The sequence below is a fragment of the Nomia melanderi genome, chromosome 10, assembly GCF_051020985.1.
Source record: "Nomia melanderi isolate GNS246 chromosome 10, iyNomMela1, whole genome shotgun sequence".
Lineage (NCBI taxonomy): Eukaryota > Metazoa > Arthropoda > Insecta > Hymenoptera > Halictidae > Nomia > Nomia melanderi.
The window spans coordinates 16,986,788-17,012,606 of record NC_135008.1 but is presented as its reverse complement, the minus strand read 5'-3'; the positions used below and the strand labels follow the sequence as shown (position 1 = coordinate 17,012,606).

General features: G+C 35.4%; 2 protein-coding genes across 4 annotated transcripts in view; one reads left to right on the top strand and one right to left on the bottom strand.

The window, feature by feature from the left end:
- Positions 1-25,819, top strand: part of LOC116428740 (protein O-mannosyl-transferase TMTC1) — a 467,272-nt gene that overhangs the window by 101,043 nt on the left and 340,410 nt on the right. The gene's annotated exons all lie outside the window — the stretch shown is intronic.
- On the bottom strand, positions 16,629-21,303 carry LOC116428741 (uncharacterized). Of its 2 annotated transcripts, none has more exons than XR_004235334.2 (3): positions 20,949-21,302; positions 16,955-17,121; positions 16,629-16,859 (listed from the first exon to the last, which is right to left on the bottom strand). XR_004235334.2 is itself a non-coding variant. In XM_031980777.2 (3 exons), exons 1-3 carry the CDS (start codon positions 21,073-21,075, stop codon positions 16,775-16,777), a joined length of 435 nt encoding a protein of 144 aa, XP_031836637.1. In that variant the 5' UTR covers positions 21,076-21,303; the 3' UTR covers positions 16,629-16,774. The 2 variants fall into 2 exon arrangements, 1 of the variants encoding a protein (XP_031836637.1); XM_031980777.2 differs by having other exon boundaries at positions 16,955-17,177; positions 20,949-21,303.

Below are 25,819 nucleotides of genomic sequence, written 5' to 3'. Positions count from 1 at the left end.
GCAGCGTTTAATTTCTGCCGGTTTCCAAAGCGGTTGAAATTAAATCCACGAGTCATTTAATCGAACAGCGGTCGCAGCGTCGTTTCGAAAATAAAAGCCGTAGGAAAGGAGGTGGTCCGGGGTTCTGTTGCTTTTCATGGTGCAATGACCACCAGCGCTCCAATATTCGTTTTCCCCGTCAAAGGGTGTACTCGCCGGTCTAATTAGTGGATTAATTCCGGCACGGCAGCGCGAAAATTCGCGCTGCCGCCCCGTGATTTTTGATTACGCACCGGCCGCCGCGCGATAACATTCGGCCGCGTTCGACCGTCGGTGCATCGGGGGGTGGGCGAGGCCAGGAAGGGGGAGAGGACCAGATGAAATCGTTCGAAAGAATTTATTTCGAGCGACCGGTCCACCGACCGCGCGTACCCCGTTTATTCCGGCTATCGTAGCACCGCGATAATCGCGCCCTGTAATAACAATCGCTGCGTCGACCGTAACGACATTTTCAGTTATTCGTTGAATTTGCTGCGTCACCACCTGCACCGCTCGCTATCTCATCTCGCGCCGCGCCGAAAGGTGCAAACGGTCTCGTAAATACGCGGCACCGAACGCTACGGGACACGTTGCAACGGAGCGCGGGTCGCTGGAAAGGGATTTTTTATTCTTTTACCGTAAATTTAGCTATTTATTCCGGTATGTATGTTGCAGTATACTGTAACGGTTTATGGACGGCGCGCGCGTGTTTTTCGCTGGTGTATTCGGTAAACTTATGCAGCGACGATTTAAAGGTAGTTTCTGTAGACTTGATGTTAGCTTTGAAAGAATGCTTTTTATCGTCTTATGGGCATGTGAGACATGAGCGATGGCAGATGGAATAGAAAAGGTACTGTAAAAGGAAAAAATTATGATTAGTGTCCGTTGTTATGATGCCACAATACATGGAAGGAATATTCCCGAAAAAGGGGCTGGGATCTTGTCTGGATCCAGAGGACACCAAAGTTGCTTTGGTTTTGTGTGTTTTATTATGTTGCACGATGGCGAGACCGAGTTGGAAATACGAGGTAGAGGTTTTGACTTGTTCTTGACGGTTGCGTGGTTAGGATAATTCAGCTTTTCTTCTTAGTTGACGAAATTTAAGAAAACTGGGGAAAGAAAGAATTTAATAGTAGAGAGAGGGAAACTCTCATTTGAGTCTTGGTAAATTATGTCAGGGGTTGCAGTGACTAAGAATCTGGACAACTTACTGCTAGCTATGCTTAGACTTCGTCAGATGTACAAGTTTTCAAATAGACACAGGCATGATATGATGTCATAATGCGAATGTTGAAGATAGTTATTATGAATATATGTATAGGGTGTTTAGTGGGGTAGGATATAACATCCATCATTTTTTGTTAATGCGTGTACACATATCTTTATTGTAACAAGCTGAGTATAAGTAACGGTTTTAGTTATTTATTACGAATATTAGATGAATTACGGTTATTATTCACTTCTTTTGAAAATACGGTTTAATTGAATTAAATAACACAATTACACTATTTGACAAAATTTCACAGTGAAATGTAATTAGACGATTGCAGCAAACCTTAGATAATAGAATTATATCAGGAACCTCTTCATAATTGCAACAAAAGTAAGTAATTGTGATCGAAGATTAAAAGTACATCATATATTAACTGGCCTATGTACTAGGACATATATGTAGCATCTACGTTTACTTGACTAGGACGTACGTGTTTTAATAGTCTCGAAAGTGTTAACTCAGAAATGAAACTTTTTTATTTTTAACCTTTAATAAATGGAATTTTCACTATCATGTTTGTTATGTCATCCTGATTAAAATTATACCAAACACGATAGAGTTACGATCACAATTACCGACTTAATAAGCGATATAAGTTGCGATATATACGTTGGTAATTTAAAATGTTTGTGGTACTTATGTATACCATTCGGGACGAAAGGAGTAAAATGTGGATATTTATATCAAGATTCATGATAAAAAAGAAACAAACTATTAATGACATAGTAAATACTTATTTGAAAAACTTTGATGCTGACGAAAAACTCGTGCATTTTCAAAGCATATAGAAAGTGCTACGCCGAAAATACTACTAATGCCTAATTTTCGGGAAAGCTTAGCTAAGCTTTATAGCACTTTTCGAGTGTCCTAAAAAAGTTATTAGGACATTTTCTCTTGCATATTCAGCTATCTCAAGCAACAGATATTTTAGAATTTAGGTGGAATTATTAAAACTGACTTTTGATCGACTAGATCGTGCGAATACTCTACTGTGCTACAGTTGAAAAATTAACCTCCCAAATTTTCTATCGAAACAATGCCGGCCAAGCTGGTCGAATTAAATGGGCGACCTGGAGGGTGGATGAAAAGTCGGTCTGGAGTCGCCGTCTAATTTCGGTACAATGGCTACGCTCCAGCTTCCTGTATTGTTAGAGGGTCCAGCTAGGACGGCGAATAGAGCAGCGAACGGAACAACACGCGAATTGGTTTCGCCGCTACATTTTTCACGCCAACCTCGCCCGAAAAATAAACCGTCGTCGCGCGCGGACCGACCGAGTGTCACTCACAATGCGTTCCGGCCTCCACAATGCCTCGCCATTTTGGCAAGTCACCCGTTTCAATCAACAGCTAGCGACGACTCGGCTCGGCTGAGCCGGCTGGACGAACAGCTAGGATCCGTGTTGCCGAGCGTTGCCGAGCGTTGATCGCGAAATCGCGCATCCTGTCTGTATTCGGCCTCGATGAAAAACCAGCGGCGAGGATAGAACGAGCGGAGACAGAAGAACCGAGGAATTCCGTAGTCTTCTTCGCGCGCCGACTATTCGTCACTCACGGTGTCTGAGGGGAAAAACTCGGGGCTGAATCTCGCTCCGCCGACCCCTTTCTCGGAAACAACAATCTGTGCTGGACAAATGGCCAGAGAAATTTATGCTCCTTTTGTGCCGGGGAAACGCTTCCGTTTCCGCCGGTATGAATGCGTACACCCCAACTCCTAGATAATGTCTTTGTAATATCTTGCGTAATTATTGAAAGCGTGCCTTCCACAGACATTGTTTCGCTAGTTATGGATAGACTGCAGATCTCTGTGCAAAACCGAATTGTCAAGAATGTGATTAAAGAAATAGGATTATGATAGAAAATGGTCTTTTCAAGGATATCTTGTAAAAAGCTATACGATTTTGATATTTTCTATATTTTTTCGTGTTTTGTGCATACTGTGCTATTTTGTACTTCCAAATTTTTTATGGAAGCATAAAAATCAGCAGTCTAGTTGTGGGAGATCGTTTTCTTGCTATTTGAGTTAGGTACTTTGCAGAAATTGAAATGTGTAATTTCGTTGAAAATATAAATTATGACGTAGTTTGTTTGAGAATTAATAAATATGGATGATTAAAATTAGAGTCTTTAAATATGTATTGTACTAAAATACTTCATATAACTATTGTTTGGCTAATTGTTTGAACTAACGACTGCACAGCTTATTCGGATAGTTGAACTTACGAATAATCGGATTACTTTGAGTTAGCGAAAAAGATTATTTTCTTCGCATTTCATAGAAATCAGTATAAAACACAATCAAAATGTTATTAGCGGAAACTTGTTAGTTTTCTTGAATATCTATTCTTATTTCGCAATCTTTTGTTTTATGAGGCTGTCGTACAGTAATTCTCCAGCAATGCTTGCTTCTAACTTTGAAAGAATAAATTTGGATTATATTTAAACTTCTTCATCTTTCTCTTCTTCATCATTTTCTTCAACTGTATGACAGTATTAATTTACCATTAGCATATTTAATGCATGATTTATTTTTATCCTTTTTTGCACTTTCTTATGCTACAGACTCATTTACCAATTCCATATTCAACGATTAATGCAGTCACAGCTTTATCGGATTTTAATGAACTCATTATTTTATGTTCCTATCGATTTACTGGTCAGTCAATTTATGCTCATTTTATTCACTGAAACATTGTGCGTGAATATATATTCCTCCTTGTTATTCTTTGGGAAATACTGTTCGAATATCTTAATAGTTCGTTACAAAGGTTTTCTTAATTAAATAATATTAATATTATTAATTTAATTGATATTCATCAAACGTAATTAAATGTTCCTTTAACGAGTCTTCGTAGAATCGAACATTTCGCTTATTGATATACTGATAACCAAGATTTTATCTAAAAACTTCTTTTCCAAAATAATTGAGTATATTGATTCCATTTCTTGTTGTACACAAGTTTAAGTGAAGAATTATTTTGCTGTTATCAATGTTTTACCTTCAAAGCAAATGCGCACATAACAATAAATAAGAAATTTATTTTCGGTTTCGTAATGTAAATCTAACAGATGTACTCGCAAAAAAATCGTATTACAAGGGGTTAACATGCACAAAATGGTATTACAGTAAAATTTTTTTCTAAAGAAGGATACTACCTATACATCATCATCATTAATACTAGGCTTGTGGAAGGCGACAATTTAACACATATTGAATTTTATGAGCACTATTTTATAAATGTTTACGTCGACTTTGATTGATATAATTACACTAACACGTATCTTAATTATCTATTTTTAAACTTCTAACTTCTAAAATTCGAATGAACGAACATACATTTTTCTAGGAACACTAGAATAAACTATACAATAAATGTCCGTAAATTTTGTGTTAAACTGTCAAATTACGGCACACATGGTATCTACAGTACTTAAACATATTCATCTTAATAACATATAGGTAATAATATTTTTCTTTGATTTACTTAGAAAAAAATGTCAAAACAATAAAACAAACTGTATTAGTTATTCTGGCTTTCACAGATTAACCTAGAAAAATAAAAAGTTTCATAATGATTCGCAGTTTAATCATCACGTTTCATAACAACTGCGAAGTGTTTGAAAAAATGCGGTTAGAAAACTAAAGCGTGGGCAACAGATGACAGTGTATGTTTCAAAAACCAAATAAGAGAGACATTTTATCAAACGCGAGTCAGAAATAATTGAATGAATGTCTAAAAGAAGGATCTCCGTCACAAATTTTACAAAAATTGTTTTTTTTTTACAAAAAAAAAGAACTGAATGTGACGTAAAGAACGTTTCTACGTAGATTTGTTTTCTAATTATTAATCTGGATGTTAGAAATTAAGCATTAAGAGTTCAAAAGTGAACATTGATGACTATATAGAAAAATAGACTATGTTACAAATTTCACTCGACATGCTAAAATTTAATAATTTTACCAATTCTGTACAAAAATGTATTGTCCATTATTAGCAGAGAAAAGAAAAAGGACTTGCTTCAATTGTGTATTTTTAAAATGTAATGAATTACTTCTTAACCCACTGGCGCATATATGCACATGTTAATATTATTAATAAATAGTAGTGATATGAATACATCAAGTACCGGAAAAGGTTTATGCGGTTTTCTCGTTAACAATGAATTGAGTTCCAATTTGAATCAGTATTTCACTAGTTTAATCCTTTGCGGTCGACAGAATACTTTTACTATTCTGGTTGTATCAAATGAAAATAATTAAAATATATAATTATAAATTATAAATGAAAGTAGAAAATTTGAAATATTTATTATTAAAATAATTTACGTAAAATAAAGATCTATTATTATATGAAATTTTTCTAAAATATAAAGAGAAGTCATAAATTGCCTTTGCATATAAAATTAATACGACCGCAAAGGGTAAATGAATGTAATTAGTATCAGCAGTAAGTTATGTTCATGCCGTTGGTATCAAATAAGATAAAATTATTTCACAAAAACATTCTCCTCTGTTTAAATTTAAGAACCCGCAAGAAATTTTTCTAGTACCTAATATTTTCCAACTCTCCCGTATAATACGAATGAGTTAATTATTAAATTATTATTTTCATTTTTCAATTCGAAAGAAGAACCTATATTACACCATCCGTCTCTCCAGTCACCACAGCAAACGGTAATTCGTATTTCGGGCGTCCTCAAAATTTATAAAGTGTAACCTGGGTCCTTCTTCAAGACACCCATTCAACTACTACATCTTTCGTCTGAACATAAAGTCTTACTGACTTCCATCGGAAATAATTACCCTGCCTGTAATCGTGGGTCCCCTGATCATTCTTGGACCGTCTTGAAGCGGCGTTTTCTCACGGGTTAATACCGGGCGCTTGCAACGATGGAAATAATGCGTCTCCGTAGGATCGTACACCAAGGCAGAATTGTTTCCGCGACCAAGACCTAGCCCCACCCAGCTTGATTCTTGGCAAGCATTGTTGATGTGGATGAACGATGAAATGGCTCGGCGTGGTCCGCAAGCCTGCTCGTAGTATAGAGTCGTATGGTAGATGAATTGGCGCTGCGCAAACCGCCCTCTGCCCTTCCCATTCTTCCGCCTTCAACTACCTTCAACCCCCACCTCTTCTTGCCCCTCCGCCTTTTTCTCTCTTTAACTAATCTTGCTTGCTCCCTCTCTCTTCGCCATCCTCTTCGCCTTCTTCTTCGGCCCCCATCACCCCTACCCTATTATATCTATTCTTTCTCCCATTATAATTTTTCCAGAGAATGTCCGTGGCCAACTCCTACCACTTGCACCCCCACCCTTCCATTTCTAATTGTTTCCCGGGATATCTTTCCTCTCCTTTGTCCTTCGTATATCGTCCTTGCGCGGGGCTTCTCGAGGAAGCTTGGCACTTTGTCGGGAACTTGGAATTGTCTTGGTCCCAACGTTTGCGTAGTATCATTTATGGGTGGACGGAGTTGAATGCTGCTGTTGCGGAATTGTTCCTTTTTTGAAATTATTTGTGCTTGATTATTGTAGACATGATAGTTTGGAGTTTGTTGTATTTGATAATTTGTTGAAGGCAGGGTTTGTAGGTATGTATAACATTTTTGGTTTGTGACGCCAGGTGGGTTTCATTATTTTATATTCAGGTATTGACACGTGGTCACAGTCTGAATAAACTGTACTTTATATAGTAAATAGTATATAATTTCTTTGTTTTAAATCGTGTTTTCAACTTTGAAAGGAAACTGTTTTAATTCTATAGGAAAGGTCTTTAAAGTAGCATCTGAAATTATTTCTGAATTTCTTTAGAACGATGCAGGTTTTTATTAATGCTCTTTATTATATGTAACAACCAAATTTAAATGAAGTATGAATGTAATGTAAAAATCATTATAGTTCCTTGCGTTATAATATTTTTACGGTTCGTTTACTTTCACTGTGAAAACAAATTTTAAGTTTATATTTAAAAGATGAGATCAAAATATGTTACTTTACGATTGGGATCATTAATAGAAGAATCTTTTATTAATCTAGATTTTTGTTTCTATATAGATTATTTTATTATTATTTTAATATTTCTAATATTTTTAATGTAATATTTTTTCTTTGAATTCGTTTTAATTGTATATTACACTACTTTAGGTTACATTATAGATGATTCTTTATGTAGAAATAAATATATACCTACTGTGCAATGATTATCCGAAGTGATTCTACATTTGCTTGACCCAATTTGTAAAATAAGATCAATCGATTTACTGTCTGGAAATGTCGATCTTGAGAGCCTTCAACGTTTCTGTACAAGCCACTCAGTCCTAGTTTCTGTACACCTAGTTTCCAACATCGCGTCGCTTACTATCATTGCCACTTTCGTGGGACACCTCGAAGGATCCTGATACCGTTATCCGTTGGTCGAGAACAAGCTAGGGAAGCTAATGGCATCTAATAATCGAAGGGTTACTTGCAACATCGTGAGCTGAATTAAGGGTCACGGTACTTCAGATGAGAATAGACGCTTGTTGATTTTAATGATATCCGTTGGTCCAATTTAATGTTCAATCGCTTCCCGATATGACATTATATCATTTTTTACCCGTCACTTTTGAAACGCAAATTATTCCATTAACAATTCTATTGTTATGTTAAATTATTCGCCTGTTTGAAGTTCTGTGATTCCAAACATGAATATACTAGAAATAAAGCTATGGCTGTGGTAATAATATTTGTTAGAGGTCGTTTTTGTTTCAAAGTACTGCCCTCAGTTTTTCCATTTTATGTTGTAATATACATTGCCATGTTACCGGAGTTGTTACGACGTTAGTTTTACTCTGAATATTTAAAAGTTACTTCAATGAATGTCATACACTAATTATTCAATTGTCAAGAGAATATGAAAGGTTTTGCAAGATACACTTTGCTTAATATTCGGTTGAATTTATACAATATTCTATATTTGTGACTAGATGTATTTGGACTTTCTTTCTGAGGAGAGAATGCAAAACAACTGCCTTTGTACTTGAGTTATATTTTGATTTAGTAAACCATGTCTTTTTTTCATTAATGAAAAGGATCTTAGTTGTATCGACACTTGTAAATATATTCTGGATTATAATGCAAACTAACATATGGTTTATATAAATTTACAATGTTATTATATTAATCACTTCAATATTCTATTTATTAAATCACATTGGAAATTTAACTACAAATTCCTGAGATTTTATTGGCTTCTCGATTAAGTGCCTGGCTATATACGAGTTACTCTACTTGACGACGCTCAACTCATTCTACTGCTGGTAACGGAATCTGTCCGTCAAGGTAACATATTGAAATGACACCCACCAATATTGACCAGCCTTTGATAGAAAATTGTTTTTCTAAAAATATTTTACTCACAGCTTCTCATCAGCCACCAGACATATTAAATGAATGAAAGCATTTTTTGATGAATATCTTGGAAAAACAAGAACAAAGACAAATGTTACACGTGATAAAATGGTATATCTTTTAATAGGAAATCCAGCTTTGAATTTTGATCTTAAAAGGCATCATGTGATTCAGTAATACATCAAGGAACAACATTTTTTAGAATTTTCTTGACAAAGATTAACCCCTTGCTGTTCTCTTTAAATCCCTGTTACCCTTGAAGCAGCCTAGGAATTTACCGGAAATGATGAAACTAGTAAAAGTTTGGGAGAGAGCGAGTGAGGTGTTTCAGCCGGGGTCTACCAGTAGACTACAATCTCTGTAAAGCAATCTGGAAGACCTATGCCTTAGGTACTGGGACGAGTGAAAGAGGTTTAACGGATTTTTATATACAAATTGACGCGGAATTGGCTAGTAAAGGGAAGGTCTAAGCGTGTTGACCGTCTGTTGACGGCGCTACAACTGCCGCCACACTCTTAATGATTAATTAAAAAAAAGGAATACTCCGTTCATCCCAAGTTTACGATTATTATAAAGATTAAATATTCACAAGTAAAAGATAAATTAAATTTCGACTTTAAAAAAATTAAGTACTACTTATATTTGTTAAACACGCCAAACTTCATGATGAGTCTCAGTAAATATTGTAAACCAAGAAGTTAGTTCACTTTCTTATAAATTTATGTGTGAAAAGTATAAATCCTAGTAAGAAAAAGTTACGAACTAGTATTTCGATGCTCGCGTTATAAAAAATGTTGATATTGCAGGGTGTGAATGGCTAATTGTTTGTGCGTGTGGTCTGTATCATTTGCGATTGGATAGTGCTGGTATATTTGGAAAATATGGTGACTGTGTTTGGAAAATCTCCAATGACTGAAGATGTGTGAAAGAAGAGTGTTTTTGACCGAGCTATTGGATCGTCAGAATGAAGTGATTAACGAAGCGTGTATATATTTTCGTGACTGTGTAAGTTTTGACTGTGGCTGCAAGCATCAAAGTGCAAGTGAAAAAGGATGCGTGCGAAAGAAAAGAAAGGACTATTAGGGATGGACGATAAAAATGCGCGGATGTTCAGCGACGAGCATTAGAGCGAACGACCGATTAGCGTTGTCACTTAGCGGTATTAGTAAATAATATTACTGTAGTTGTTATTATTATATAATAAACTGCTATTGTTTTCCATTAACCAAATTGGGGTTCGTTCAGGATTTTATCAAACAGAATCTTATAAGTGAAGATTCGTTCGGGATTTTATCCTACAATATGAAAGTTACATTCTCCGCGCAAGAAAGCATCTAGATAGTAGGAGTTCGAATAACAAATGACGCTCCATTAAAATTTATTCACCTGTCTCGAGTCGCGTGAAGAAATCTCAGTCTTTTCTATCAAAAGAAATCCTGATGCGCGCAATTCCATTTGTTCCTATAGCTGACAGTATGATATAAGTGATCTGTCTTCATTAGAATGTTCCCAGGGCAACGGCTCCGAGAAATGGAGAGGGGCAAGGTTCAACGATTTCGTATACATGATGTATCGCGGGCCGCCATCGCGCGAAAACTTCGCCGAAGTTTCGTACGCCTCTCATTAAAACTTGTCTATACAGCGATGAAAAATTAAATTTCGCCGGGTAATTTGCTCAACAATATTTTTTCTTGTTCCTCCCCCGCCTGCAAGAACGGCAATAAATTACGTTTTAATCAAATCCCCCGGTATACACAAGAAGAACGGTACACCGAACGAATACTAATTGCTTCAGATAATACGACGGCAGACTAAGTGACGTCTATTTAACGGGAATCGAAACGTTCTTCGAATGCGATATCCGGTAATAATATTTTTATGCGCGTCCCAATAACTAATGAGTGACATTTTTCGGCGAGAATTCCGCCGGGTCCGTGCACCTAGACAATTTAATTAACTTCCCTCGACAGGGGAACAAAGGCGAGCAAATAAATAACAGATGTTCGGACAAGAACAGTTCTCGCGCAATTTTCACGCGCCCAGCTACAACTTTGCCTTTCACAGCGTCTCTTCACTGGATGATTTTTAAAAAGCCGTGGTGATGAATGGGTTCGTTCGGAATGCGTTATTATATAAGTAAATAAAATTCATACTTGCTCGGAAATTAATGAAAATATTTCTGAACATTGAAACGAAAGGATGAAAATACTACGCTACTGTCCTTTATGGTGTGCGTACGAAACTGTGGACACGCAGCAATACCGAGGCGTGAAAATTTCGGGGATAGGAGTGAAAGAATTTCATTTGAATTCTTCGAACTATATTTTAGTGGATGGCGTAAAGTAGATTTCTTATTCTTTCATTGAATCTTAAACTTTTCCGCTTGTAATTTGCATAGTAATCTAACCTAGATTTAACCCAAATTTTTAACTGCTCTAGTGAATGGTCTCATCTGAGCGGAACGTGTTATTAAATAAGCAAATAAAATTCACACTTGCGCGCTGGAGAGTTAAAAAATATTTCTAAATACTGAGACAAACGGATGAAAATATTACATTGCGGTTTTCTGTATAGCGAGTGCGAAATTGTGGACATGTAGCAGAATCGAGGCGACAAAATTTCGAAAACACAAACACACTTTTTAAACTATATTTTACTGAATAGAGTCAAGTATATTCACTTATAGCTTTTGGATGTAGAAACTGAATACACGGTTTTTCATATTTTTTCTTTATTTATTTTTTTCATTTGTATCTATGTAGCACCTTCGTTAATAATTTCGGCCGTATGGGCACCCTGAAAGATGTCAGATGGGAGAAAAGAGAATCGGACGATGTCCCATTAATATTACATTATTCGTAGATAGAGAAGCAGAGTTGGAAGGAAGGAGGTGAAACGCTCGCTTTTTCCAGGAAAATCCCGTTCCGCAAATTCTCGAATCTTCTTCTCCCTCGTGTATATTTGAAGACGTCACACGTTTTAATCTGAAACAGCATGGCGGATGACACCATAGAAATTTACCGCGATATCCTCTCCGTTTTCATGCTATCCTGCTACCATTCACTACAGCTAAACTTGGAACGGCAAAGTTATTCTTATAATTAGTGTCATTCGAAATCATGTCTATTATACGAGAGTATAAAAGTAAATTATTTAATGAAATATTTTAATAACGAGACGAGGAAACCGAAGTAACAAGAACAGAAACAGTATTTATTCAAACTAAATGCAATGTTATTCTGTATTATTCTGCACCTCCAAATTTTTTATAAATGCATGAAAACCAGCAATCTGATTATGAGAAATCGTTTTCTTGTTATTTGAATTAGGTACTAGGTGTAATTTGGATGAAGATGAAAAATATGAAGTAGCTTAATCAGAGTCAGTAAATATGGCCGGTTGAATTTAAAGTCTTTAAGTATGTACTTCCATTGTATTAGAAACACTTTATATAACTATTGTATGACTAATTGTTTGAACTGATGACGACACACCTTATTCGGATAATCGAACTTTCGAATAATGGCGTTTTCCTGCCCCTTCGCTCGCACACATCCTTACATTCATACTTCTAAGGACTAAGTTACAAATCTAAAATGCACTAAATACATCTCGAATACTACTAAGGAGAAAGTTGCCGAAGTTGAACTACTAAAACATTTTCTAATATTTTCAGTTACAGGCGTATTTAGGAAAAATCAAGCAGTGAAAAAATATTGTACTTTTTAATTTTTTAATACAATGTATTATAATGTTTTTTAAGTTAGATCAGTTACCAGTGAAAATTAAATTTGTATAATCGGTCTAATTAAGAAAACCGGTTTTCTAAACCACCGTTTCAAAGTGCCAACAAAGCAGTCTTCAGATTGCAGAATGTGCTCAAAAATTTTTTTCCAAATGTGTCTCCTAATAGGTGCTTTAGGAACTTCATAAATACGACTACATTCGTTCAAACCACTCTCATCATTTTTATACGCAGTAATAGTCTTCAGCCAATCATGTTCACTATTAAGGAGAGAATCTCGTATTATAGCAGTAAAATTGACTAATTTTTAAATATTTTTGCTTCGGAAAATTATTAAGGATGGAAGTTAATTATTGTACAAGTACAAAAATATATTTAAAAAGTAGACAAAATTTTGTTATTTGTTTCTTATTACTATTAAATCAATTGCCATCTTCTTCGACAGTGTAACAATTATTGGCGTACAGTGTAGTACTTATGGAGATCATCAGAATGTAAAAAAATTTAATAATTTCTGACGGTTAGGTATTTACATAGTTTGAGCTGGATTCATACTATCTTTTTTAGCACAGATTGTAAGGAATTGTGCAAGTCGTTACGCTTGTGATAAAAAGTTGAGATTTTTTAGTGCATATTTTTTAAATCAAACTTCGACAATTTTACATGTATAATTCAGTTTAAAATGTCACGATCCGAAAGGCTGTTTTAACGAAATATTGCAATAAAAGCGTGTAAACAATAACGGAGTTCTTTACAATGGAAAAATATTCACATGACGGAAAATAACAGCAATTTTTAAATGCCGAAAAATCATATTTTCGATGTTTCCGTGTTTTAATTAAAAAATTGTGTGGTACGAACGTACCGCTGACCGTTCAACGTAATAAAAGCAATATGTATATTTACCTTTCGTCAAAAATGATTATTTTACGATCCACAGATTTTTTCTGGTTTTCTGTAATCCTATTATCTATCCATTGAAAATATTTGTCGATAAATATTTTTAAATATTGACGTTTTGTGGTTGTTTCATATTTATTTGATTTTTGCATTCCAAAGAGCTATACTAAAATACGGGCTTTGAATCAATGAATTTCAAATGATGAAAGACATTTTATATTTAATATATGACTAACAATTTTAATATCCGTAATATTATTAAAGAATACCAATTTTAATTATTCAGATATCGTAACGAACTTCAATTGTTTCATTGAGGAAAATGTTCATTCCTTAATCTAGGATGTGTTTACATTGAGTTTGTATGCGCAAAGTGAACTCGTTTTTACCTCTTGTCTTACGATTTATATCGATTCAAATGTTCCTTCTTATGATACTAATTATTTTGTCGAAAATTTGTCAATATAACTATTATAAAATAAAACTCAAGTATTACAGCTTCCATTACATTTATTTATAAAAATAAAACAATTATTTTGAGCACAATACCAAAGATTTATAATGTAATTTTCAAAATTAAATTCCACGGAGAGAGCACGTACACGTGAGATTCGTAATTTCTACTTAAGGGGTCAGAGAGAACCAAGTCTTTACAGCTATTACGATAGCAATCTTTTTAGTTTCAATTTCCCAATGTGGCGGATGGCCATTAACAAAGCACTGTCAATAAACCGAGATACTCGGAAAGTTCCATTAAACATTTCGACTTAATAGCACAGCATCGTTAGAGACGAACGTGGTCCAAGTAATTTATTGTTCGCACGTGTTTCTTCTTTCCAGAACGAATGAAATTTGCAGTTTCGTATGATATCTCTCAGAGACTTTAGGCACGTAAGCTCAATAACTCTCTGCGTATGATACTTTCGAAGCACGCTTGATAGTTAACCGGAAGTCTTGATATTTCCTTCTACAGTTACTATTTGTGGATTGTTTATCATCATCTTTCACGGGAACAGAATTGAAACAGTACGACTTTGTTCATGTTAACTCTTAGCAGTCCAGTCCATTTTATAGTTCAGCAGTAACTTCAATTATTTTTATAATATCCTTAGTGAAAATCAAACAAATGTTGTAACATTTCTTAGATTCTTTTATATTCCATTTTAAGATCAAATTTGCATGTATGACACATGCAATAATCGTAGGATAGTTTCTTCACCTTTGTTTGTTAAGATATTTGATAGTATAAATGGTTCCGTAGCGGATCCTATAGAGTGCCAAGAATTAATTCAATCAACACTATTCAATTTCGAGTTACATAAGGTTATTTGTAGATGAATTTGATTCATATTTCTGTACGTTTTAACTATTAAGAGAGATAAAATCTTCAAATATTCTTACTTTCATCTGCTCTTGAACGCGTAATTGAATTTTTCTAGCAGTAACTAAAATTCTGGGAAAACTTTCTCACTAGTATTAAAATATATTTATGAATATATAAATGAATATATAAATAGTATGTTTTAATATAATTTTTGCATGATCCATCAAATTGCTACAAAAATTGTGATAATCTGCGAAAATATATTGAAGCGATTGACCAAAATCAATTTTGGGAATGTAAAGTTACATAGACTTTATCATTTTTTTAATGGAGAGAAAGTTAATAAAAACGTTACAATAAACGTTAAAAAGGTTTAAGATATATTAACAATTCGGGCAGACAAATGGTTCCATATTCACTATTGACCACGATTATGTCGGAATAATTCGCTTCTATTAAATACAGTTCATATCTAACGATACACGTTGAATGTATATTTGACTGCAGTTTAAGCATTCTAAATACTCCTTGAATGAACAGATTCCTTAAACGACCTGGAATCTGTCTACTTATTTAACGAATATTCAACGGAATGTATTAGATTGCAGAGACTGACATTAATTACTCAAATACATAATCAAATTACATTAGCATGCTATTATTATGCTATGCAATCAATTTTTCGATCCAATACCTATTTCAAAATTCAAATGACTGGCTTATAAACGAATTATTTGTACTCTGTTTCATAGTACCATTCGGAATCGATTATTCTGGCACTATCGATATAAGATAATCATATATCCCTGGTCAGTGTCTCTCCCGACCGTATTTTCCATCAAAATTTTTCGGTGAAAATACATCAAACGACACAGAGAGAAAGAGAGGGAGGGAGAGTTCGCGCTTCAAAAACCAACCTCGGGGATGAAATATCTCGTGAGTTACGCGTTGATTACGGATTATCGGCTTAATAACATTCGGTCGCGTGGACCGTAAATAAAATATCATCGGCCGGCAACGGTAGTTTGCGATGCGCGTCGCGAGGCTTGTTCATTCATGAATTAATGTACCGACGGGACAACAATTTGCGGGATCGCGTATTGTGCGCCGCGTTCCGATCTTCCTCGACGCGTATACGTCTGCAACGTTCATTACGATCCTATCTGCCTTGTCGCGATGACACATTGTGATAAGTTCTGACAAATATTCCTGCCCCTTCCACCCTTTCACTCTCTCTCTCTCTCTGTCACTCCCCCTGCCTCTCTTCGTCCGTTCCTCTAAATCGTTCCCATGTTCGCTACTTTCGGGCACCCCGTCGCAATACTCGTCGAAAGCAATTCTGCAGGGAGCCAACGTTCACGCTAGCGAATAGGATTTCCCGCGTTGATTAAAGACTTCTTGCAGTTAAATGTAATTTGGTAGTTTGGCGCGGCGCCGGCGACGACTCCGACGCGTCACATCCGTTCTCCTGTTGTTTGTTAGCTTCCCGTGTTAGAATGAAACGCGTATAACGAGCAAATCAGTCCCTTAATCACGGCTGAATTAATTGCTCCCGCCGAATATTTTTGAAGCTTCGGCTTTTGGGCCGCGGCTCTGTTGCATTGAACCGATGGTAACGAAGCTTTGATGGTTCTCCCAAAAAGGAAGTTAGCGCGTTGATTGCCGTGCAAGTTTCGTGCGTTTTTTCCCGGGAACCGCTATAGAATTTTCATTGTTATATATGTACAATGATAAAATATTGAGTGACGTGAATAAATATAATTATCTTGTCATTAGTAGTGAGCTCGCAGTGATAGACAACCTTGGTTCTGCAATGAAAATTATTCCTGGTAACCTGCTTTCTGTAAAGCATGGCGGTAACATACAATTTTATCAGTGTTTATTGTTATATACTCATTTTTTAAAGCAATTTCTTGCGCTCGTAAAAATTCGAAGTCTATATTAGAGGTGCAGTGGGCAGAAAAGTAAAATTACTATGGAAGTAAGAGGTACGTTTATTGTGATACGGTTTAAAATACAAGATTTATACTACCCGATGGTTCGGCTATGACTGACTGCAGTCACAGCTTTCACCAGCGATGGGACATTTAATTTATGGTCCACCATCGGGCCACGTGATTTAAGCACTTCTCAAAAAAAGCCCCGTATCGCGCCAGGAGCTCGAACCGAACCTCTTATTACGACTTCGGAGAGATCGCCTCCTAGCACGACAGCGCTATTAACAGACATTTAATGAATATTATTAGATAGTAATAGATTAATAAAATAATAGAATAATATTAGTCGATAGTTGTACAGTTGGTTACTCACATGATCCCAGCCGGCCGGAGGCTCAAAAGTGATGAGGCTAAGAGGATCGGCTGCACGCTCCACCTCAGCTCGCCGCTGGGCCAGTAACAAAGACATGCCGAAACTAATTCCTCCATTGCTATCGAGCCGAGTGCCACGAGTTTGGATGTTTCGTCTTGCCTCTCTAGCTGTTTCAGACGCAAGCGGACCGGGATCATGTGAGTAATCAAGTGTAGCTTGATAACTATTTGAGATTAGTAAACACATAAAGTTACGTTGCGCTATTGAATAATGGATTTGTCACAGTACACTCTTATTTCATTCAGAATTCATGATTCGATGATATTCTTTTTATGTCAAGCATTCAAAGTAAAGGAACAACTCTAGACACGTATAGTGACTGTCACAGTTAACATATTGTTATTTGAAACAAATTGATAGTGCAGAGTATTAGCATACAGCACTGTAGTTTGTAGTGGATAAAGAAACCGATGCAATTTTGAGAAAATATAGAATACATATACAAAGTAACGAACCCCTTTAGATAAATAACTTTTTTAATCAGGTTTTCACAAAATTGTATTAATTTTTTATGCAGAAAGGATAAAACAAAAATTAGAAATAAAAAAATTTATTCCGACGACACTGACGTTTAATCTCCAGTATTTATAAAGGATTTTGAAGTGATTGTCCATTGTCATCGAAGATTCACGAATCTCTTCAACGTTGTAACCTCCGGAGCTTCGGAGCCCTGACCTCTGGCTCTCTAAGGTCAAGCCTTTCGAAGTTCTCCTCCAACTTCGATAGCTTAGAGATTAGGAACTTCGAGTACATGAACACTCAGTTCTCAAGATCAAACCCCTCTAACGTCTAATCCTTCGAAGTTACGCATTCAAAACATTCCTTCCATACAAATCTCCGAAAGCTTAAATCATTATCGAAAAAGGTTAATTAACCCCTTCGCGTATTATTTCTTTTTCGCTACTGAGCTCGTGTAACATTTTACTATCGAGAATTTGGAAGAAATGTAACAAAATTTTCTGTTCTACTTTAAGTGGAAATTTCATTGAAGATAATTAATTGATAATAGCAAAATAGTTTTTTGCTTTGATCCGTGGAGAATGAACAACATTGAGTTTTGTTAAATTAATCCAGAAGTCTTCATCGCGAGTCTCGCTCGTCATTGTATGACAAAAGGTTACGATGAAAACGCTCCGTGTAAATCAAACAGTCCTAATTCACAAGTGACAATATTGCCGATGCAATAAATCATGCTTGAAATCTACACCGTTGCGGTGCGTAAATGTCAGCGGAAAATTTCGCTACAAAGGGGACACCTCCTCCACAGAATTCGTTACTCAATCCGGCGGCATCCCTCTTCATGTTAAATGCATACGTTTCCGCGTTACAGTGTCGTTTAAAAATGTCAAGCGCAGGGCGTGCACGTAACATGTTGCGGACGGCACAAAGCTAGCCACTTGAAACTGGTGAACAGCTGCATCTCAATGTGACTCGCATTATCAACGGCTGATAGGTCCGCAGGTGTAAAAGAAAATTGAGGCTGCGCGTGTTAGCTGCACGAAGCCGAGCCTTTGATTTTCACGTCGATACATGAATGCACACAGGCGTCGGCGAGTGCGGCCTTTGCAGTTCCCTCTCTTCTGCCTGCGTCGTGCACCTCTTTTTTCGCCCGTCCTCCTCGCGGATTAACCGGCCTGTGTAATTACATTAACGTATCGAATTTTAGCGCCGTAGACGCGTCGTCTATCCGTGTCCTATCGACGACGACGCATTCCCGTGTTCGTTAACGTCCACGCCGCCCGTGCCCGACCAATTAATCGAGCCGCGTCGAAAAGTCGGCTGAGCAATGTCGAAACTGAATAAATAAAGCGAGCTTAAGGCTTTGATCACCGGAAAAGCCTGCGACTCCGTGAAATATTAACGGGGACAAGGCGCATCGATATTCATTGTTCCGCGCGTCGTCATTTTCAGTTTTATATTTGGCGTTTTTCGCCTCGTGGCTCGGACGTGGATTTATGATCGCGCGTGTCCGCGCCGGCGACAAATAAAAACACGACGGCTGCAGGAAGCCATAGAACAACACGACGCGACGCCACGTGTTTCCACGAACCCTACCGCTCGCAGATCTTGCGGGCAATGAGCGTGCAGTGTTTAAACGTGATGGAGGGAGTCTCATATTTCTACCTTCAGTCGATATTAAAATTTTAATCTGGCACCGTGGAGTTCAACTTTGGCCGTGAGTGCATTGGGCTGTTGCTAATCTTTTAGTGTTGTTTTCACCAAAGAGACTCTTTTCAAAATTTTAACTTAAAATTATTGTCTAAGTTTAGCAGTATATGTTTTTATTAAATTGTGTTGAATTATTTATGAGATTATATTTAATACATGTATTTAAGTTAATGGATTTTATTAAATTATCTCTTGGTAACAGTAGGTATATACAGAAGAGCCGTAAAAATAATGTTAAGGTTGGACTACGTTGGTCAAAGGTCTCTTTCGCTGCGTTAAATTAAACTTGATGTATGTTAGAAAATTGATCTATACGTTGCTATTTGAAGATTTTTTATTGTCTTTTAGTTTATCTATTTTCAATATTTGCTAGGACATTATAGTATAAAGAGAACATTCTTAACTCGTTATTCATACTATGCACATATCTAGAAGAATGTGACTATTTTAATAAAGAAAACATTCTACTAAAATTTAGTGGAGAAAAAGTTTTTCAATGGTTTTATTAACTGCAATTTATATTTTTAATTAATATCTCTGCTCACTAATATCTATGAAATGAAAGACGCCAATTTACGTTTTTTATTAACAATGTGTTAGCATATATGCTGACAGCCTATGGACTGTCGTATCAGTTACATATCAAATTTTCATGCTAACACATTTCGTGAATCGAATTTCAATAGAATATGTGGGGTACAAAAAGATTAAAAGAATAACGTATTATTAAATAAATAATTTAATACTGCAAGATTTTGTTTAGTATGTCTGCGAATCGATAACTCCTAATGAATATTATAATTTGTTCTCCTTTGATGTAATGGAAGTTCAAATTAATATTAAAGGGGAGCTGTATATTTTATAGCCTTTAGCATTAATTAATTACAAAAGTGTTCATAAAACAATGAATTATGAGAGTTATATTATTTTTCCGAAATTTTTTAATTTGATTGTGATAACAATCAAATTTAATAATTAATATTTTTCGCGTGTCGTTAACTAAGCTTCATAAGAATTTTTTAGATAAAATAAGCTTGAAAATGAATATTGTAATAATACTTCATTTTCTATTTCATTAAACAAATCATTTAAATGCGGAATTTTCATGGTTGTTGGTTCAATATTCATCTAACCAATGTAAATTTTAGAAGGTAATTCTAATGGTTAAATCTATGAACAGTCTCTTCTATTTCCGTTAAAAATTCATGGGCAGTGGTTATGATACATATTTATTCTCAAAACTCATTCGTAATCATCAAGATTATATATGCATAATTGTATCAGCAGGATAATTATTCTCAAAACTTGTTCTTAACTCCGTACCCTATGATACGCTCTTCGATCATAAATTGAATATTACTTTTCTATTACTAACCGTTAACCCTCTGCCATGCAATGACGAGTGAGACTCGCGATGAAAATTTCTTGATTAATTTAATAAAAATCAATGTTGTTTGTTACGCATGGATTAGAGTGAAAGACTATATTGATATTATCAATTGATTATCTTGAAAGCAAATTTGCACTTACAGTGAAATAAAAGATTACTTTACGTTTCTTTCAAATTGTTGATAATACGATGTTACACATGTCTAATAGCAAAAGTAAATAATGCAGCAAGGGGTTAACCATTTCAGTAAATGTAGGACATATAAAATAAACGTAAACGTTCTCTACTTTCCTAATAAATTATTAATGATAAGGTAAGTTCATGAAGCATAGTCGTGAAAGAAGTCACAGGAGAAGGGGTTAAACATCTACTTACACACCGCTACCTCCGCCTGAATCAACGCATCTGCCTTCCCGAAACACTTCGTAGGCACAGACAAACGTAGAAAGACCAGCGAGATCCAAATGAAAAAAGTTTTCCGTTCACGTTCGACGAACCACATGCAAGGGTGGGAGTGTCGTTTCGTTTGAAGCGGAGGGAACAGGGGAACGGGGCTGAGGTGGTTGGGTAATAAAGAAACGACGATCGTTCGAATCACTTGCGCGAGAACGCAAGGACGGCAAGGAAATACCCTGGCGCAGTGAGGTACGTGCCTGTTCCCGCATAAAATACTTTTCTTCTTTAATCGAGCTGTCGTCGAAGTCACGTAGCCCGTGCCGACGCTGCAGAACAGATCGTTTATTGCGATTCTGAGCTTCAGAGGCGGTTATACGACCGCGTTAAGTCATCGTCTTCAATTAAGGGTAATCGGTAAATTGCTCGGAGCCCCCCGACCGCCTTCTCCGACGTTCCGCCCAAACCGGGTGAGCCCCGGCCGACCGACGGCGCCATCAAGGCACGCCAGGCAGCACCTTCGTCGCTGGAAGATACGGCACGAATTCTACTTCTGGCTGTCGTCGACGTTTGCATGCATTATAGCTATCTCAACATCTGCGCCACCGGCTTGTCGCGTGGCCTCCAGATGATTCAACGCTGAATTTGCTGCGCGACACGACGGTGACGAGGGAAAGAGGAAACGCCATAGGGACATTTGGGTGGAGGGAGTTAAGAGGGCGGAAGGTATGCGTACATTTCTGCTGAAAGGTTATAGTACACCTAGCAAAATTTCAGAAAGATCGAAGACAATGACTGCAATGGTTAGAATGTTGTTTAACGGCATTTTAATAATATTTAATGCTTAGCAGTCTCGTAGTGCTCTTAATTTTTACTCTAGAAGTTGTGTCAACGTTACTGAATTACTATGATTCAATTTTTCAGCTTGATGTGGTTTTAAGCATTCATCTCAGAGCTTTTAAAAATCATTAAAATTCTATGGATACGATATGATTATAATGTTACGAATTACTTATAGCAGAAATTGATAAAATATGTACTATTTCAATAATTGAATATTGAATAGCGGATTTGCTTTGGTATAGATCTGCTAAGAATTAATATTCTGGCTATACTTATTATTACGTACAGTAATTTATTTGGTCTACGTATCCTTTGTGTGTTTTAATTAATGCGCTTTCATTAATCTTGGCTATCTAGAAATTAATTTATCTATAGTATTTACATTAATGTTTTTCAATTCTGTTAATTGAATATTGCATAGTTCTAATTGTGATTTTTAATTTTTTCGACTGACTTTCCATTCTAATTCATCTGACAGTTCTTCTGCCGAGTAAAGTCATGCGTTTAAAGTGGCCATTTTATTTATTTCATTTCTATAGCATTTTTTATTTCCTGTAAATTAACTTTCCAAGTTTTAGTTATGTATTTCCTTAGTATTGCACGCACGTGAGATATATAGTAAATATTGTTCATTACCCAAAATTCTATTACATTTATACTATGCAGTAGGACGCCGTATAAAAAAAGACGATGGTCAGTATCTCAGAGAACGAGAAACGCGATGAACGAGTCGAGATTTTAAGTATATGTTGCACAAACAGATTTCGTCTAATTTGACTTTAACCTTTAAACTAGGTAATTAATCAGTGAAAAGTTTAAAAATGTCTTATTCCGGGTGGATATTACTCCTCACGTGTGACAGAATTCCATGTCATGCATATCATTAAAAGCAGGATGGTGTAAACAATTTTCTATATATATCAATCATTAAAAACATGACGTGCACGTCATGCCATTATAATTTAAATGCAAACATGACCGGATTTTACATCATACCTAGTTAAAAGGTTAATTGCTAAGTCTATAGTTCAACCACTTTTCCAGTCACTTGACAGAAAGTATATTGCATAAAGCACATTGCACTCGTATAGTGAGTTCAGTATAACTCGCTCGATTGAAAAGTTCACATATGCCCTGATCCAGCGGCGCTCCTCTGCCGGTGGAACTATACGAACGAAACTTTTCAGTGTGCAAATCGTCCGGTTATTGGTATTCCTTTGCGAACAGAGGAACCACCGTTTCAGAGAGCGGAGAATTGATGGTGTTTGATCATTCGCGGTAATGAAAGGCAAATTTTGCTCGGCTGTGTACTTTTCTGTTAGCGCAGTGTTAAGTATCGCCGCGAGTGGACTCGCGCGGAATTTGACACTAGCTGGTAGTGTTTGCTGAAGGTTTAACGAGTGGAAGTAGTTGATTCCTTTTTGTTAGTATTTTTTTCAAGATATGCACATAGTTCGACTGGAGAAATATTTACATACATAGTTGACCTTTACGCAGTACCATTTATTCTGTTTTTAGTGAAGGTGTCAGTTAAACATTCTGTAGTAGCGTTATGTTATTGGGAAGGAATTGAGGTTTTCGTAAAAGTTCTTCATAAATGTTATTAATAGTTGAAGTAAAGTAAATAAATTTTGCTCTTTGAAACAAGGTGTTTGTTGGTGAAAGATGCCCTATTTTAGAAATTACTATTTTGGAGAATTATAATAATAATTTCAATGGTAGTAATTTCAGTAACGAAAATAACGGTAATAATAAGCATAATATTAACAGCAATAACAGCAACAATCTTTCTTTTTATTTTAGTATATTTGAAAAGTTGAAAAAATATTTTCTACGTTATTTTCAATTATAAGTTGCATGTCTTTTCCTTTATTTTAATACGAAACAGAGCTTCAGCTTATCCTTCGTAAAAAAATAAAACATTGTAAAATACGCAGTGTATGCAAAAGTTAGCTCGAACATTATAATGTCGATGAAGTTATTACAAACCCTGAAGAGGGTTAAATAATTCATTGTTATGACCAATGAAAAAGACATCACAATTTCTCTAAATAAGGTGGTGTGAACTTAACATATAAACAACAGTTCTGAAAGTTCCAATAATTTCTGATAGTTCCCTCATAAATTAATTACTCTCTTTTCTTGCGAAAATATCCGAGCACTTATTGTGTTGTAACAGAAAGTAAATGACAGTTACTGATTTGATTATGTAGATGCATATTTAGATTTTACATGTCGAAGATAGTATAACATTTAGAAAATATATTTATGAAGACAACGATTAAAAGTCTTATCTGTGAATTGCAATTCCTATTTATAAAAATTAAATTACGTATAGAATTTATTTATAAAAATTAAATTATTTATTAAATTTATTCAGAAAATTATTTATAAAATTACAGTTTATATCAATTTTCCTGTGTCAGAGAAAGTACCTTTTCCTTAATTTATATCACTAGAGACAATATGCGCATAACATTTTCAATTTTTCAATTTTTTTTTAATATTGTAAACAAATATTGAATGACTGACTTTTTTGTAACGTGTTCCATGGGATCTATTTCTATGTGCGTATTTACAATTTTGTTAAATATTTACTGACTTTTCTAAGTATAGACGAAATTCCAAGTAATCTTTTGTAATTGTGACTTTTACATGCAAATTATGTTTCTGCAGTTTATTGGAAAAAAGTGGTAATATGTACTTTGTGCCTATGTAATATTTTCTATAAAAAGTACAGACATGTCATTTAAGAATATGTATGACCAAATCGCAATCCTCCTATCGTTTTATTGACAAACGTTTCTTCGTTGATTTTTTTCGCTGATGTGGCTGAAGAAAAATGTCACAAGTGGAAATAACAAAGCGGTTATAAAGAAACGAAAATGTGCAACTATAGAAAAGGAAGACTATTTTGAACAGTATGCATATTTGTACTTACAGTCTAAATCTACATCACGCCCAAACGTTTAAAAATATTGTCTCTTTACTAAAGAAGTGTCTACTTCTCTGATGTCAGCGGAATTTATCTACGGACACTTCTGTATCCGCTTTCATTCCAGCCACCGATAACTTACGCTCGCTGACACCCCGAGGGCTTTCAATCTTATTCATCCACTCCCGCACTTTTCGTCTACTCTTTTTAAGACAGAGTTACAATGAAACTACGATAGTCGGAGATCCAGTTTGTTGCAACATGGTCCAGTTTACAAGTTGTTTCATACGTTCTCATCCTCTGATCTAAACAAATTTAATGATACTTTCAGGGGAAGTATCTCTACTGACTCGAATATACGTTTATGACCACTTGTGAAGAACATGAATACCGCCTATCTTCAATTTAAACCTCTTGCCTTATGACTTTTTTCAACAATATTTCCCTTAATATATAATAATTGATAACAGAAGAATAATGCTTAATTTGAATTTAAGAAAATTTGTTAATATTTATGTTTGTTAAATTTTATTTAAAATCTTCACGACTGGTCTGATACGTTATTATAATGCAAGAAGTTAAAGATATCTACGATCACGAAGTTCTGGACTTTACTTAGATCTTTCACAGTAATTTAATTAGCTTTAATTTAAAATTGAATGTAAGTTAATTAAATTAAATTGAATTAAACTAAATTTACATTGAAGTGAACTTTCATGTGAAACTTCTGCAATTATTGATTTCAGTAGCAGATATTATTATATCTATTAAATTGCGCATTTACATAAAATACTGTTCTGTATAGACAATGTACTTTCGGTGGAAAGACGAATTTTATTTTCAGGAACTGAAGTAATTATTTACAAATATGAAAAATATTTCACCTAGAGCACAAAATCAACCCCAAAAAGCTAAACTCATATTCTACTAGGTTAAATGTTCTTATACATGCTTTTATTTAGGTGTTTTATGAAAATAGATGGCATTCACTGCTAATTACTATATAATTCTAAATAATATTGTATAAAACTTCTTCGCGTAGACTACTACCTTTACCTGAGTAAACAAGTTATTT